Source organism: Hordeum vulgare, chromosome 6H (genome assembly GCF_904849725.1).
Source record: "Hordeum vulgare subsp. vulgare chromosome 6H, MorexV3_pseudomolecules_assembly, whole genome shotgun sequence".
Taxonomy (NCBI): domain Eukaryota; kingdom Viridiplantae; phylum Streptophyta; class Magnoliopsida; order Poales; family Poaceae; genus Hordeum; species Hordeum vulgare.
Genome location: NC_058523.1, coordinates 270,422,118 through 270,438,754, shown reverse-complemented (window position 1 = coordinate 270,438,754; position 16,637 = coordinate 270,422,118). Strand labels below are relative to the sequence as shown.

At 49.0% G+C, this 16,637-nt stretch overlaps 1 protein-coding gene across 3 annotated transcripts; it reads right to left on the bottom strand.

Moving 5' to 3' along the window:
• Nucleotides 1-437: 437 nt before the first annotated feature.
• LOC123404800 (calmodulin-binding protein 60 D-like) lies at nucleotides 438-12,361 on the bottom strand. 3 transcript variants are annotated; one of them, XM_045098748.1, is made up of 9 exons: nucleotides 12,162-12,361; nucleotides 11,865-12,072; nucleotides 10,918-10,993; nucleotides 10,774-10,832; nucleotides 10,152-10,645; nucleotides 9,912-10,072; nucleotides 9,632-9,835; nucleotides 8,685-8,910; nucleotides 438-1,283 (listed from the first exon to the last, which is right to left on the bottom strand). In XM_045098748.1, exons 2-9 carry the CDS (start codon nucleotides 12,005-12,007, stop codon nucleotides 682-684), a joined length of 1,965 nt encoding a protein of 654 aa, XP_044954683.1. In that variant the 5' UTR covers nucleotides 12,008-12,072; nucleotides 12,162-12,361; the 3' UTR covers nucleotides 438-681. The 3 variants fall into 3 exon arrangements, with proteins under 3 accessions (XP_044954683.1, XP_044954682.1, XP_044954684.1); XM_045098747.1 differs by having other exon boundaries at nucleotides 12,188-12,361; XM_045098749.1 differs by having other exon boundaries at nucleotides 438-1,280; nucleotides 12,188-12,361.
• Nucleotides 12,362-16,637: the final 4,276 nt, after the last annotated feature.

The following is a 16,637-nucleotide window of genomic DNA, read 5'->3' as shown; positions in this document are numbered from 1 at the left end:
GGACTTGGGAGCACGGTGGCATTCCAACACACGAAGATTCAAATCTTGATGCTCGTATTTATTTTAAAATTTTCAACAATGCATATTCAATTAAAAGAGACTTTCCGTTGACTAATTCAAATCATTTATTTTAAAATTTTCAACAATGCATATTCAATTAAAAGAGACTTTCGGTCGACTAATTCAAATCTTGATGCTCGTATTTATTTTAAAATTTCCAACAATGCATATTCAACTAAAAGAGACTTCCCCGTTGACTAAGGCATCTACAATGGCTTTGTAAAATCTCGATATGATATACTGACTCAATCTCTTGAAGATGCTTATAGAGTAGAATCCCTTGAAGATGCTTATAGAGTAGAATGTACGTTTATAGAAATGAATGTATGTTCGTGTGTATAAGCGCTTGCTTCTATACTATGTTAAAAAAAACTTTGTTTACGTGGAAACCAATAGAAACACTTTAATGCCCTTTCTAGGATCTGCAACAAGTAAATGTATACAGTAGGTAAAATGGTCTTATCAACAGCACGCTAAACAAACAAATGCATAGACAATGGTGAAACAACTATACACAAACAGCTAAACTTTGCGAGTCCTTCCATGGTGCATTGCTGAGCCCGTGCGTCACGGATCCTTGAACAATTATACGGCCAGCAGTTAAGAACTTAAGATATGTTGCTAGTCATCTAGCTCAACGAGCTGAGCTCTTCTCTCGGCCGCTTTCTTCCTGACGAAGATGCCCCACCTCATAGCTGCCTTGATTTTAAGCCAACCCACAACTGCTTTCCCAGGTGGACGAGTGCGGTCATCCTCAAAGTTGAAGTTCGGGGAAGGTGACTCCATGTAGGGTGGAAAAGTGAAGCCATCATCGGTCATGTTGGTAGATGCTCCACCCATGTTCAAAATCCGTAGCATCTGTTGCATTTCGTCATTCTCGAGTATCTCATGGCTCCTCAACCTGATCTCCTCCATCAAGTAGTCATCAACCCCACGGTTCTCTTGCGGATGTGACCATTGATCAAAATGGTTCAGGTTTGCAGGCTGCATGGACTGACCAACTGCTGAGAATTCGAAACCCTGTTGCTGCTGCTGTGGAGGTTCCAATGCCAAAATATTGGAGCCTCCAGAAGTTTGAGTCTGAAGGGAGGACCCACTGAACTGGCTTTCAGGTGACAGTGCACTCCTATCATATTGCATGGTAATGTTTGCAGCGTTATTCTGAGGACTCACAGTGTATCTTGCTGTCTGGTTTCCATTATATGCGCTTCTTGCTCCAGCTGCTGGACAGAGAACACAGATTCAGCAATCTCAGTATATCAACACTGCATAGAAATTACAGATGTCATGTGGCACGCACATCTATAAACAGAAGCAGCAGTCAGTTTCTTTATGCATATAAGGGCATCGACGATGTGGAAATGAAAGTCAACTTTAGGCGTTTTTACACATTGTGAATGTCGACTTTAGGAAGAAATATGTTGAGGAAGCCCCCTAACTGTGTAACACGTGCACAAGCATAGCAAGAGAAAATAGTTATTTCTCTCTTCACCGTCTGCAGTGCGAAGATTGGCACAGTAGTTTTTTTTCTCTTGCCGCAAGGTCATGGATGTGCTGCCGCTGGGAAGACAGCCACCATCAACATCTGACCGCTGAAGCGAGAAGATAGGACACAGTGAAGGCCAGAACCAAAGCAAGCATGGCAAGAAGATGATGAGTAGCACTTGAGCGCAAGCCACAGCCAACGAGTCCTGTGTGCAGGCAGACGACCACGACCAACACCAAGGTGAAGGAGCCTAGCGCACGATGCCCAGGCCAAGCTGTACGTCCAGTCGGTCCTGGGCAGAGCTGGAGAGAAGAGCCGAGAGTAAGAAATATCCATGGCCGCAAGGACAGATCTGGTGGATGCCAGTTTCAAGGCTTTGCAGATCACGGATAGCGAATGGCACATGATGCACTAAGATTCCACGTCAAAAAGAAGTGCCGCTCTTAATGGTGAATTTGATGCTGGAGTTGGGGGCGACGCTGAATAGAGAGGATTTAGGGAACTTATTTGCTGGCTCATATGAAGGAACGGACGAAGGTAAAAAAAATTGACAGTTGAAGAAGGAAATTTGCAAAACTCGCAAGTGGCTCCATCTTAAGGGCTAGTTATCCGTAAGCATGGTGAGGGTTTAGTTTGGAGTCAAATAAACTGGTGGTACATGAAGTTGCACTGGATGGTCACTTTGGTGCTACAACTTGAAGGATACGCCGACTGTCGTGGAACAACACGAGCACCTATGGAGCCTATGGGCTCCTTACCGTTCGGCGGGGGAGAAGGATGCACAAAGGGCAGACCTAAGGATCGGGGCAATGATCTTTTTTTACCCAGGTTCGGGCCGCTCGGGGGCGTAAAACCATACTCCTGCTTCGTGTTGATGGTATGAAGGTTATCGGCTGCTTAGCGTCAATCGTCCAAATGGCTAACCTCCCAAATGCATGCCCAGGGCCTCCTTTTATAGGTGGAAGGGGACTCCCACAGGGGCAGCATCGGGTTTTCACGAGGTGCACAGTGCACCCACAAGTTGCATAGTAAGCTACAGCGGTTCTGGCGTCTTCGCAGACGCATTAATGGCTTCGCCAGGTGCCTCGGAGATGGGACAAGCATGCGTCCCATCGGCACTGTGCTCCCCAGATTATGCTTGACACGCGTCGACTGGAACGACACGTATCAAATGGCTAGGGGGCAGCTGGCTGTTGCGCTGGCACGCAGTGCTTCGGGACCCTGTCGGGCTTGATGTGCACTGAGGTATTGGTAGCTCCCCCGGCAAGGAGCTTGCCGGGATCTTGCTGCCTTCTTCCCGGCAAAGGGGCTCGCCGGGGCCTTGCTTCTGGTTTTCAGTCTTGAGGCTTCGGGGGCCTTCAAGGTATCTTCCCGCGGGAACTTTGGGAAAGTGCCCTTGCCGAGATTGTCTTGTCGGGGGCTCTGCTTGCCCCTGGCCTGGGTTCCGCTGGTTCTTTGCCAGCCTCCCCCGGCAGAAGGGGCTTGCCGGGGTTAGCGCTGTACCGCCTGCCCGAGAGGTTCTTGTGGGGTTTTCCCCTGCCCCTCGGTGTCCCTGGCAAGGCTTGCCGAGGGCTACTACTGCCCGTGCACAAGTCAGGGGCGCTAAAGACCCCTTCTTTAGTGCACCGACAGGAGCCCCCGGGACTGGGCCATACACGCGCGCGAGGCGTTGTTGGGCTAGGCCCAAACAGTGCACGGGCACGCGTGGCCGAGACTCGAGGCCTGGTTAGGGCTTCAGCTTCACTTGCCAAGTTTACCGTTGCGTATCCTTGAATGCGCATAGTGGGAGTCATGCGCGGGGTGGCCGAACAACCCGCGCGGGGGGTGGGCCTACCACGATTGGCCGTTTCGCCACGCATGCTGCATGCACAGCTATGGCTAGTCACGCCGCGCCCTGGCCTTAAAGCCTTAAAGCTTTAAAGCCTCTGACGAACGTCGCACCCCTGATTGGAGGAGTGGGGCGGCCGCCTGCTCGCCCGTGATCGTGGGCGAGCGGATTGGTGGGAGTGGGCGGTGGCTCTTGGAAGTGGGGAAGGGCCAGCCCCCCCCCCCCCCCCATCCCGCCCTATAAATCTGGGGGATTGCAGGAGGTGACCCTCATCCTTCTTCCGAGAGCATCTCCGTCCAACTTCCATCTCCATCTCTGGCTTGCGTAGTTCTGGCCCTCGATGATGGCAAGGGGAAGAGGCGGCCCCCGCTCTCTGCCTCAACAACCAGGGGGACTCGCTCGGATCATGCCACCGCTTCAGCCGCAGATGCGGAGGGTGGCCTGAGCGCCCGAGGCGGCGGAGGGGCGAGGGGCCGCGGCCGCCGCGGTGGTCGTGGACGGGGGAGACAGGGCGCTGCTCCCGCGCCTTCTCCCCCACAGAACTCTGTTCCAGCGGGGACTCATGCTGAGGGGACGCCATTGGAGTTCCTTGTCAAGCTGCGAGGTCGCATCAGGACCCGCCTCCGACTCCCTGGCGCATTTGCAAGGGTGATGGAGGAAGAGAAGCTCCCGATGTTGTGGCTGCAAGCGCACGGCTACGGCAATGGCGCCGTGCAGGTGGTCGTGGAGTATCCGGAGCCTCGCCTCCTGCTCCTCGGTCGTGGGTGGAAGAGCTTCGTCCACGCCCACAATCTCTGGGACGGGCATACTCTCCGCTTCAAGATGGTGGCGGCTAACCTGCTCTCCGTCAAGGTATACGGGAGCTCAGGTATCCGCCTCAGCTGCTGCGAAGAGAGCTTTCCTCGCGCGAGAACAACGAGGAGGACAACGATGGCTGCGACAGCGACGACGGGTCAGAGCCTCGGCAGGTCAAGCCTGAGTACGAGGATCTGACCTCGGACTAGCCGTCGACTACACCATCAACGTCAGCCCGCGCCTCTCCTCCTATCCGGTTGGGACTGACTCGCCGAAAGATCCAACGCTGCCTTGTTTTCCAGGCAGCGCCTGGTCCTCCGCTTCGTCATCCCTTGTCTCGTTCTCCTCTGCGCAATGCTGGTCCAGGAGGAGCCAGCCTGGGTTCTTGCCGCGGGCCTTGCCGCTTTTTCCTTCTTGTAGGTGCCTCCTCGTGGCATAAGACAGAAATCATCTTAAGTTAGTATGGCAACCACAACTTATGTAATATATCACATTATCATGAATGAGAATATAAGCTATTTTCCCTGTTCGTTTCTCCCTGTACGATAAAAGCAAATCCATACGCTAATCTAGGCACTTGCCGGCGTGAACGATCCCTGCCGAGAACGCTTAGAGGGCGGGTCCTCTGTAATCTGTCAGAAGGTGATGCGGCCGGCAAGCCACCTTGGCGCTACCGACCTTGCCGGTGCGTACAGCCCCGCCGCAAGCGCTCGAAGGAGCGGGTCCTGGGCAGCTTGTCGGGGGCGTAGCTTCCGGCAAGGTATCGCGACAAGGCCCCTTTCCGCGTGCAGGTTCATGGTACCGAAAAAGGTCGAAAACTCCCAGGGAAAGTAAATGCTTCGTCGGGACCTTTGTCGGCGCGGCTAGCCCTGCCGAGGGTGCTTAGAGGAGCGGATCCTTAGCGACCTGCTGGAGGTGCCGCCGCCGGCAAGGTTTCCTCGGCATTACGGACGTCGCCGCTTAGGTTGCTGAGCGGGGCTCGAAGCAAAACAAGGGAGCGCCCGACTACGCCAAGTTCCCCTCGCGGCAAGTCTCAGGAATTGGTCAATCCTTGCCGGAGGTAAGCATAACGCACATCTATGAATACCAACATATAAGAAGATCGGTACAAACTGAGAAACGCTTAACTTTGTATTTATGTCGTGCACAATATTGTGCTCCTCTCTGCGCGAAGGTTCATATGCCCTGCTGACAAGACTTGCGCAAAGGGAAGATTGCCGGGAGCCCCCGGCATCCAAGCTTTATGGGTCGCCGGCAAGGATGTTGCCGGCCTGCAGGCGGTCAAGGTGGCGCTGGACCTCCTTGCGAGCGATAGGCCCCGGCAAAGAGCTATCACCTCGTCGAGGGTGCTCTCTGTTACGCCCCCGACGGTAGCCCACACTCCCAGGGGCGTGCTCGCTGGAACGAGCGCCTGGGGTCTAGCCGGAGCCCCTGGCACGTCCTCGACAACGACGCATCGCCCCGGAGGGATGCGCTTGTCGGAGAAGGTGCCGAGGATCCTACCAGAGCTCCCGGCCCATGCGCTCGACAGCAGCACGACACCCTGGAGGAGGTCAAGTGGCCCTGCCCCTCTCTTGCCTTCGCCCGAGCCGTCGATGGCTCAGGCTGCTGCGGACGCAGCCGCGAATCGTCGAGTCACCACGGCCACCCTCTCCTCAAAGGGCGCCGCGGTGGATATGGTGGCGTAGTCGATGCCTAGATCCTCAAAACCAGATCAGCGCACCTCCTTGCCCCCTACCTGGCACGCAAAAAATGTCGTGGAACAACACGAGCGCGCATGGAGCCTACGGGCTCCTTACGGTTCGGCGGGGGAGAAGGATGCACGAAGGGCAGACCTAAGGATCAGGGCAACAATCTTTTTTTCCCCAGGTTCGGGCCGCTCGGGGGCGTAAAACCCTACTCTTGCTTCGTGTTAATGGTATGAAGGTTATCGACTGCTTAGCGTCAATCGTCCAACTGGCTAACCTCCCAAATGCATGCCCAGGGCCTCCTTTTATAGGTGGAAGGGGACTCCCACAGGGGCAGCATCGGGTTTTCACGAGGTGCACAGTGCACCCACAAGTTGCATAGTAAGCTACAGCGGTTCTGGCGTCTTAGCAGACGCATTAATGGCTTCGTCAGGTGCCTCAGAGATGGGACAAGCGTGCGTCCCATCGGCACTGTGCTTCCCAGATTATGCTTGACACGCGTCGACTGGAACGACACGTATCAAGTGGCTAGGGGCAGCTGGCTGTTGCGCTGGACGTGCACTGAGGTATTGGTAGCTCCCCCGGCAAGGAGCTTACCGGGATCTTGCTGCCTTCTTCCCGGCAAAGGGGCTTGTCGGGGCCTTGCTTCTGGTATTCGGTCTTGAGGCTTCGGGGGCCTTCAAGGTATCTTCTCGCGGGCACTTTGGGAAAGTGCCCTTGCCGAGATCGTCTTGCCGGGGGCTCTGCTTGCCCCTGGCCTGGGTTCTGCTGGTTCTATGCCAGCCTCCCCCGACAGAAGGGGCTTGCCGGGGTTAGCGTCATACCGCCTGCTTGAGAGGTTCTTGTGGGGTTTTCCCCTGCCCCTCGGTGTCCCTGGCAAGGCTTGCCGAGGGTACTACTGCCCGTGAACAAGTCAGGGGCGCTAAAGACCCCTTCTTTAGTGCACCGACACCGACCAAGTGCCTAAACTTGACAATAAGGTTCATTTTCCGCCAAGACTACATATCCGCGCCATGTACTGGTTTTTCCAGAGCAACGAAACAGGTTGACGCTTCCAATGTTCCACGTGCATGGCCCCTGCTGGCCATGCTGGTCTCCGACGCGTCCGTGGCACTCCCAACTACCATCCGCTTGTCCGTGGCACTCCCAGCTACCATCCGCTTCTTAGCATCCACCTTTCTAGGCGGTAGGCAGGGGCCACTAGGTACACAAACGTGGCCACCATCGACCAAATCATCCTGGACCGCCACAGGTCATGCTCGGAGCCGCACTATCCGCTGCTTTGCTTTGTGCACAGCTGTAGTTTGTCGCTGGCACCGATGATCCTAGAGTGCCTTGAGTTTGTGTTCGGCACGTCGATGGTGGTGCCTTGAGAAGACCTCGCCCGGGGGTGTTGTCGAAGACGTTCTAGCCCACACACATGCTCACCGGTGGGTCGGCGTTGTTGTTCCAGCCCACGCGCTGACGCCAGAGCCTCGCCCAATGAGTCACACAAAACTAGCATTGATTTCCCACCTGATACTGCACAAGGCGCGTGTTGCCCCACACCGGCCATGCACACTGTTGTTGGCCCCACCTTCGTGGCTTGCCCACCACTCCCCGCCTTCCTTGTCTCGTTGGCAAATGGCGCAGCCAGGTGTCGTGGTCATTTTCGAGCCAGAGCGGTGTGCTCAACATGCATGGCCAGCTGATATCTAACGTCTCCATCTTCGTGGGTGTGCTAGTGTCATCTCTCAAGGTCAATAGTACGCCAAGGCCAATACCAAGTATAAAATTCAATGTATCTCCCTACTAACATGGAGCGTCGTCTCGTGTATTGGCTGGCTCGTGCACGTGGCACCTGAGGTCCCCGTGTTTGATCCCCCGACGCTTCCCATTTCACGCTCCTATTTCTTTCCCATATGTCATAGTGAGAGAGATGGAGATTTATTTCTCTCGTATGCTGACAAATGGGAACACTCGAGTATAGCTGGCCATGGGCAGCCCGGCCTGGACGGCCCGACCCGGCCCAAAAAATCCCGGGTTGGGCCTAAACTTGCCATCGGGCCAGGCTCAGGCCTGGAATTTGAGCCCGGCGGTCGGGCCAGGCCGGGCTCAAGCTTGAGGAATGCAGATTTTAAGCAGCGGTCAGGCCAGGCCGGTCGGGCCCAATCAAGCTTTTTCAGGCTCAGGACGGGCTTGGGCCCAATATTTAGGCCCGACGATCGAGCTTGGGTTATCATCACCGGGCTTTTTTCGGCCCGGCCCGAAGTATGCTCAGGTATACACTCGAGCCACATAGGCAGAGTTGACGACTACGGATGGATTAAGTACCTATTGTCACGTTTACTCATGTTTTGGCACTCAATCAGTGTATTTTTTTAAGCTGTGGCATCAAAGTGACCATCTAATGCAACTTCATGTACCATCAGTGTATTTGACTCTTTAATTTGCTATAGCACATGGTGTGGGACCCATCTTATGGCCTCCTTACCAAGTAGCATTTGAAACACCCTGCATGAGTCAAAATTGAAGTGTTGACAAGGTAGTTACAGCAGTTTGCAGCCACGATGCAAATGTGGCATTAACACCATTTTCTCTAGAGTTACCAATGTCACAATTTTAGTGATCTGAATGTACCTACTTGAAAAGGCGCCTGTTGTGCTTTACTAATTACTATGTGCTACATCACATTATGACTTATACTACTACCTGAGAAGACTATGATGACAATGAACAACTGAAGACAGAAATCATTTAAAACAATGAATAATCCTATAGAAATAACAGTGGTGGGCAATTAATATTCACAGGATACATCAGGGTTGTTTGTTCGATGTCTTATTACCTTCACTCGGAGTGCCTGTTGAAGTTTGGCCGGCTTTTCCTGACAGTAACTGTTTTTGTGTATTGGCGAAACCATTCGAAGCGTTACTTGTTGAAGCTGATACGGTATCACTTCTGGTCATGACAGATCTCTTTTTCTGCTTGAAGCCAAGAAGTGCCTTACCATCATATTCTACAGCATGCATCCAATCCTCATATGCTTTCTTTACCAACGTGTCAGCATAGACCTGGATTTGAGTTGAACATATTTGTGTTTCAGTACAATATCTGTGCTTAAATATAATGACTTGAGTGAAAAAATATTTCATGAGGAAAAGAAATTTAGCTAAGATGGTAGAAAATGCAGATTAAAGAATCAAAACTGCTACAGCTCATATGCACATAGCACAAATAACTTCAACTCATACAGCACCCAAATAGCAGCAGTTACTTTGATTTAATTATAGTTGACAACTTAACATGGACAACGCAAAATGTTTAGAGCTAAGAACTCTTTTGAAGTTGAAGTTTATTTTATTTTTTCTGTTGAGATGAGAATGGTTATAATTTGGCTGCACCAGGATACCAAAATAATCATGCAAATATGAATTACTAGTGATGGGAGTTTGAAGAACTCTAAATTGACATAACCTCTCCAAATTATACAACGCATACTACTGGTCTATCGGTATCCACTGAATGTGTGGTACTGAAATTTAGCTAGAGAAATCTGTGTGTTTATGTGTACTGCTGGAAGGGCCTGGATGTGCGGTGAACATGTTGAACGTAGGCCAATCTGAGTGATAAACTGGTATCGTACGGCAGAACACAAGTTTGCAGTCTCATGTAACAACTCACTCCACTATACAAAATCTCAGCCTTACAACACCAATGAATTTATAAATATTTAACAGGCTCAGACATGTAACTGGACTTATTATTCGGAAACACATAAATAAATATGCAAACCTTCTGGTTGTCCGTGAGATTTTCAGCTGAAATGAACTGATCATCAGCAATCAAGCCAGTGAACTCATATATGTTATTGAATATTGCACCGATATTTCTTGAATCATTCACATAATATATATAATGCTTCCCACCTAAGACACAAGTCTTTGCATGCTCAACAAGGCTTTCCCACATCTTATTTGACATGCCACTGCCAAGAATCTACAGAGTCAAGAGTGTTAGAACATAAACAGAACTCCATAAATTACAGTCTGATAACAGGCATAATAGAACTTACACTTCGTAACCTCTGTTGATCCCTAACAAGAAGACGAAGAAAATCTTCAACTGTATAGATTCCGCTTCCATTTAACTTCTTGTGGAATGCACCATCCTTGCCAACCTTTTCTAATCTCCAAACATCATCCTTCAAAGCAGGAGGGTAGTGTTTTTTGTACACTGCAAAATACAATATCAGCCTACTCAATGCTTGAAACTTTTAACAGTACGAGCAGATCAACAATGTATGGATACATACATTCCCCTCTATGATCCTTAACAGTAAAAGCTTCTGTCTTCGTCTCCCTAACACGAATACCTTCACAAAAACCAGAGGCAACCCTCAGCCCAAGTCTGAATTTCCTGCTTCTTATCCAGCTTGAGTTGTCAGTGAAGATAAGCTCCCCTATGGTTCCAACACCTTCTTTAAGAGTCACTTGGAGGTCACCAGTCAAGAGAGGTCTTTTCCCTTCGCGCTCCTTGACAATATGGCCTTCGAACTCCTCTTCTGTCCAACCCTCATCTTCCTCATTATTGAAGTCACCCTCAAGCACAAGAACATCCAGCTTTGCACATGATTCAGGTCCCGAAGTGACAACACAACCAGTGTTGGTATCCAGCAGCACAACATGTATAGCTGCTCCCTGCTCGCCTTCTACTTTTCCACCAGTAAAGAGTGGGAGAGACAACCTGCTTCTAAATTGAAGCTGAAGATTTGTCCCATCAGGGCCTTCTATTCTTTTGGGAGAGGACCTGTTTTCACTATGCATTAGTATCGTATCTCACGAGTGTGGCCAAACCACATCTGCAGAAAATCTGAAAATCCCAGATAAAGCCATCCCATGAGTGTCACCACGTTAAACAAGTTTATGATCTTGTACCTTCCTTCAATTCTAGCAGAACCCAACTTGGCCAAAGCACGCTCTACCTCTTCGCTTACCTATTCGCAAAACATGGAAAAACAGAATGATCAACATGCTCCATCAAATAAGTCAATAAACCATACAATAAGTGCTTCTACTCACAACTCTTCGAAGAATAGGCTCCAGCGATGAACAAAGCTTCTGCAGACTGTCAACTTTTAGAGCTTCCACAATGACACTACAATATGTGTCCTTTGTTTAGTAATCAAAATTTCAGAATGTTACAGACAAGTAGAATCATCGTTGCATTCAATTTGAAGTGTACAGACACAACTGTAGCGTATTGACTAATTCTTTCAAACAGGTATTCTTAAAAACTATTAGCATCATTTGACAGTCAGATCATCATTGTATTCAATGCATTATTAATGTTATAAAAGCAGTGGCGACACTGCATGTAATCGACCCTATCTAAACCAAATAATTCAAAGCAACATACTAAACTACCTTGGCACTGTAAAGATTTTTTATTTCTATAACCTATCAAGAGTTCTACAATAAGGTATACCCGTTGCTGGTGATTAAACATATGGAACTTTCTGGTGCATCAATGCGGTATGAAAATGTGTCATCATATATCATAGAAAAGGAGTCAGACAGAACTGAGCAGGATGCGCAGATTTGTGCTGTCAGCTGGTGCTCTGACACAGAGCTGAGCAGCACTCATTGAAGTACCAACTGAGTACCAAGCACAAAAACAGGTATGCGACACAGTGCATTTTGGACTAAAATTATCATCTGGACTCACTTCCTTTAGCTTACAATTTTAAGAATTAAGAAATGTGTTATGCTCACAGAATCATCTTGGGTCCAGGTTCCAATCCTACTCTTACCTAACTGATTCAACTAAAACAGGAATTAGTTAAGCTGTAGCACCCCTATTCCAGCCAGTAGGAAGCTTAACAGCAACATTAGTAATAGAATTAGAATGAAGGTAAGTGGAGGACCTAAATTTCTTCCTAATTAAAGCAGCCGACAGCCTAAACCCCAAACCTGAACTTGTCCGACAAACCCTGGAAATTTGGTACTAGGCAGAAAGAAACACGCACCTTGCAAGGGCGGGTACGCGAGGCCGTTTGGCTGCATGGTCGTCGTCGTCGTCGCCGCCGCCGCCGCTGCCGCCAGTGCCGTTGGTGGGGTCGAGCACACGCTTCGAGCCCGACCGCTGCAGGCCCCGCCCAGGCCGCTGCATCACGCCAAAACTCCTAACCCTAGCAGCCTCCTCCGCCGCCGTCGCCGTCGCCGCCGCCGTCAGATCTGCACCGACCGCCACCACGAATCCAGGTCAAAAAATAGTAATTCCGTGAAGAAAACAAAAATCAAAAAATAAAAGCAGCGACCAGAACCCAATCGAAGCAGCGCGATACCGTACCGGTGCGGCCGGCGGGAAACTCAGGTGGATCGAGAGGGCCGGGCAAGAGATCTGCACTATTAGTAGTGTGGGGGTGAGTGAGCGCCGCGCGGCGCCTGCTCGTGTGTTTGTTTGTGCTCGCTCTCTACTGCCCGACTTTCTTTACGACTTTTACTAGGGGACGCTAAACGCCGGCCGACCGGTGCCAGCTTCGGGCCGGTAGCAGATCCGTAAGCTAGGCCATCCGGCCAAATAGCAATGGACGAGCTCGTCTTTTTCCGCCCCAAGCAAATCTTAAAGGAAAACCCTTCCTATAGTCTGATAGGAGAAGAGCGCTACATTAGTCGACAACCATCGATTCAATCCGATGCTCATAACGTGTTTTTGGTATGTAAGGGAAAAAAAAATCCCGTCATCTTGGAATTAATGTCCTGCAAATTAACCTCTCTCTGATCTCTCGCCCCAAATGCCTTGATCCATTCGTCGCCAACAGCACGGACATGCCCAAGCTCGCCTCGCCCAAATCCCCTTCCACCCGTGCCTGTCGCCGCGATCGCGTCTCGCGCCTCCTCGGTCTCGCCCCAAGCCGGCCTCCCCTCCAAGTCGTCGTGTTGTTCACCATGGACTCGACACCAGCCAGTTTCTCCTCCCGCAGCAGCCGCTCCTCCCACGCCGGCTGCGTCGCCGCCGCACACTGCCTCTACCGTGCCTCGACTCGCCGACATCGCGTCCAAGCCGTCCCGACCCCTCACCACGCCGGTCGGGACGCCTCCGCACCCCTGCTCCTCTAGCCGTTCCTTCGCTGCGCCGGCCGGGTCGCTCCCGCGCGCTCGCTTCGCTTGGCCGCTCCATTGCCGTACTGCTCACGTCGCCTCACCTCGCTCCATCACTGAGCGTCTAGCCGCCCACGCCATGATAGGCCTCACCTCAAGCTGGGACTCGCCACAAGCGGGAGGAAGCAGCCGGCCCGGCCTGGCCATTTGCATCGTCAAGCCGCCCTGTCAGTGGACGGAAGCTGCGCCTTGGCCGCCCCACCAGCCTCAGCCACTGCGCCATGGCCGCCCCTGGCTCGCCTTCACCATGCGGGTCGCTGACGCCTCGTACCCTGAGTTGGTTCACCATCACTTCATAGCTTCCTGTATAAAGAGCTTCGAAAAATATGCATCCGTAGTCACTGGAAAAACAATTGTTTCAATTGTTTCCTTTTTCCAAAATTTCATGGTTCCACCTAAAACTAATAATGCATCATCTATTTTACTCTGTAGCTTCATACCTGTGTGCTTCATCTCACTGGCATGTTGGCTTCTCCTCCAGCGCCGCTGCATCCATGGTGCTCCTAATCAATACTCTGCCCATGCTACTCCTGCTAGACTCGTTGCGCTCCTCCTCGGAGATTCCATTGTTTAAGTTGGCACCCGCTTAGTCGATGTGACTAGTTCGTCGAAGGTCGTGCTTCATTGTTACAGATGTAATGCTTCTCCGGGCCTTTGTATTAAGTTTCATACTGCCTATACATGTGTTCCATTTGATTGAATACGATATATATGCTTCTCTGTCTTATGTGGCATGTTTTCAACTTGGGTACAATATGTTTCCAAGTATCTAAATGTTTGCTTCATTTTTAAGCAGCCATGGTAGTGCTTCGGTACTTTTTTATCCGTGCTTCAATAGTTATTAACCTATGCTTTTGATGGCTCACTAGCATCTAAAATGCATCAATATTTTTGGTACTGCATTTTCATGCTTCAATCGTAATAAAATTATGCTTTGAAATACAACCATGTGTGTTTCATAGCAGAAAATGGATCATGACAGTGGTTGGAGAAAATGAGACGATGAATTGAAGCATGGATTATTGTGTTGGAAACATGTTTATCATATGACGGGGACGTTTCTCAAAAAAAGAGAAAAAGTATATAGAAACATACATGATTAGAGAAAGTTTCTCAATATTCGAATCATATATTTGGAAGCAACTTTGGTTAAAAACATCCTGATTATAATGGAAGCATTTTTTCGATTAAATTGAAGCAAACTTTGGTATCGTTGAAGAAACGACGAGTAAAACTGGAAGCACAATATGGTTCACGACCAAAAATAGTGGTAATTTGGAACCTTTTGTGTTTCACTAAAAGCAGAATAATTTTTTGAATTGGATATAAAACTTTAGTTAGATCGAATCAAGTTTAATATGTAGTGGAAGCAAACTATAGTAGTACTAGAAGTTTTCCTCTTGTAAGAAACATCAGAGTATAGAAAATAGAAAAAAAATCTATTAGATGAAAATAAAATTTATTATTGTAAAACCGAATTATAAAATCACAGGAAGCAAATGTTTGACGCGGTATGTCATAAAAGGAAGCAATACACCCGCAAAAAAATTAAAAAATTAAAAGGAAGCAACGGAAAACAAACTAGTCTCGTTTGGAAACCCACAAACGGTGCATGTGTGAGCTGCACGTTCCGGAAGAGGTAGTAATGAAGCAATCAATCAATCAATTAGCAAACCAGATCTTATGGAGGCCTGATTCAAATCGGACGACCCTGATGCACTTAATCGGACGGTCTTATGGAGGCCTGATTCAAATCGGACGACCCTGATGCACTTAATCGGACGGTTTTCTACTAGTCTGCGAAAATGCAAGTACCTGTAGTCTGCTGCCTAGCGGTCTCCAATCTTAAATCAATTACAATAAGGTACACTTAACATGCTGTAAGGCTGCTCATAACATATAGTAGTATCATGTACTCCCTCCGTTCCTAAATATAAGACATTTTAGATATTTCACTATGAACTACATACGGATGTATATAGACACATTTTAGAGTATAGATTCACTCATTTTGCTCCGTATGTAGTTCATAATGAAATGTCTAAAAGGTCTTATATTTAGGAACGGAGGGAGTATATGTTACTATTATATGATATTATCTTCATAGTGCATAGTATCATAAACTAGTATCATAGGTGATCTCATTTATTGACATGCATGACACATACTCCCTCCGTTCCTAAATATAAGACCTTTTAGAGATTGTACTACGGAGTATTAACTACATACGGATGTATGTAGACATATTTTAGAGTATAGATTCACTCATTTTGCTCCGTATGTAGTCTTCTAGTGAAATTCCTAAAAGGTCTTATATTTTGGAACGGAGGGAGTAGTAGCATAGCATTTAACATGTTACAGTATCTACCTATGTTACTCTAATCCTCTATCTCTTCTTTAATTACTTGTCACATCACCATGCTTGCTAGTCCCAAGACTATGTTACTAGCTATGATACCCCACTATGGCTAGCCTAAGAATTAATATACTATATTTTTGTTGACTTGGATGACAGAGAATGGAAACGGGTTCTTCGTGAAGAGCTAGCCCTAGCACGTGTTGCTAAGTGCTTTTTGAGAATAAAATGTGGGACATATATGATAAAAAAAATACTTTTTTATAGCTAACTATCTATACTATTTATAAAAGAGCAAACTTAATCTTTTCTAAACGCACCCCATAGAATATACACATACTAATTACCACCTCACCATTAGGCTTACTAAACTCAATCCAACGGTTAGCCTTACCCTAATCCGTTTTCTATGTGCATTTAGCAATTTTGGTTGACTGACCGTACTCCACCTGTGCAGGAAAACATCCCACGTCTTGCATTGGAAACTCCTGCAATCACGCAAGGGATGTCATCCAAACTGTCATCGGTTAACCTCTCCCTTAATTAGTGCCCATCTCACCAAATCCATCCCGTGCGAAGCCTCCATCACATCCATCACAAAAAGAGAGAAAGTCCCCAAGAGCATGGAGGCCGCCCGCCACTGCCATCGAAGACGCTGCCATCGAGACGCGTGAGGCGGCCGTCGTTGCCACGCATACGAGCGGGCGTCGGGGACGTGCGAGGGCTGAGGAGGAGATGTGCCTTCTTCCGGGCACTAACACATTGTCGCCCACTGCATCGCCCGACACGCCGTTAGTTTTGGCCTAGATTCCTCATCGCCTCGCCATGTGCGTACAATGCCTCATCTCGCCGCGCCTGACTCGCGTACAATGCCTCATCTCGCCGCGCCTGACTCGTCGGACCTCACCTCCACCGCGCTGGACGGCCTAGCCTCCTCTCAGGGTTTATTCCTTATATTATCTCATGTATAACTTCTGGTTTGTCCGCCTAGGTGTCTCAAATCCCAATCTCTTATTGGTCATTACAACACCAATAAGAGATTCAAACGCTCAGGGTCATGATGCATATATGGGAGAGTTTTGAATTTTGTTCAGTTTGCTCCACAACATGGTGGTTGTGCATGCTTGCAATGGCAAGGTGATAGTAAGGAAGTCGAGTGACACCTCACTTTCTGTATTCAGGTGTGCTCACTTCAGTTTTATGATGTACTATTTTGTTCTACATGTTGGCCAATTGTTATATCTGTAATACTTATTATGTTTTGGTAGGAATATTCCATGTG

Bases quoted from the DNA above. Each gene is read 5' to 3' on its own strand.
- LOC123404800 (XM_045098748.1), bottom strand. From the start codon at position 12,007: ATGCAGCGGCCTGGGCGGGGCCTGCAGCGGTCGGGCTCGAAGCGTGTG. The intron at 9,836-9,911 runs GTAAGTTCTATT...TTGACTCTGTAG, and splicing joins ATCAACAGAGGTTACGAAGT to ATTCTTGGCAGTGGCATGTC. The intron at 1,284-8,684 runs GTAATAAGACAT...TTCTCTGTCCAG, and splicing joins AACAGGCACTCCGAGTGAAG to CAGCTGGAGCAAGAAGCGCA.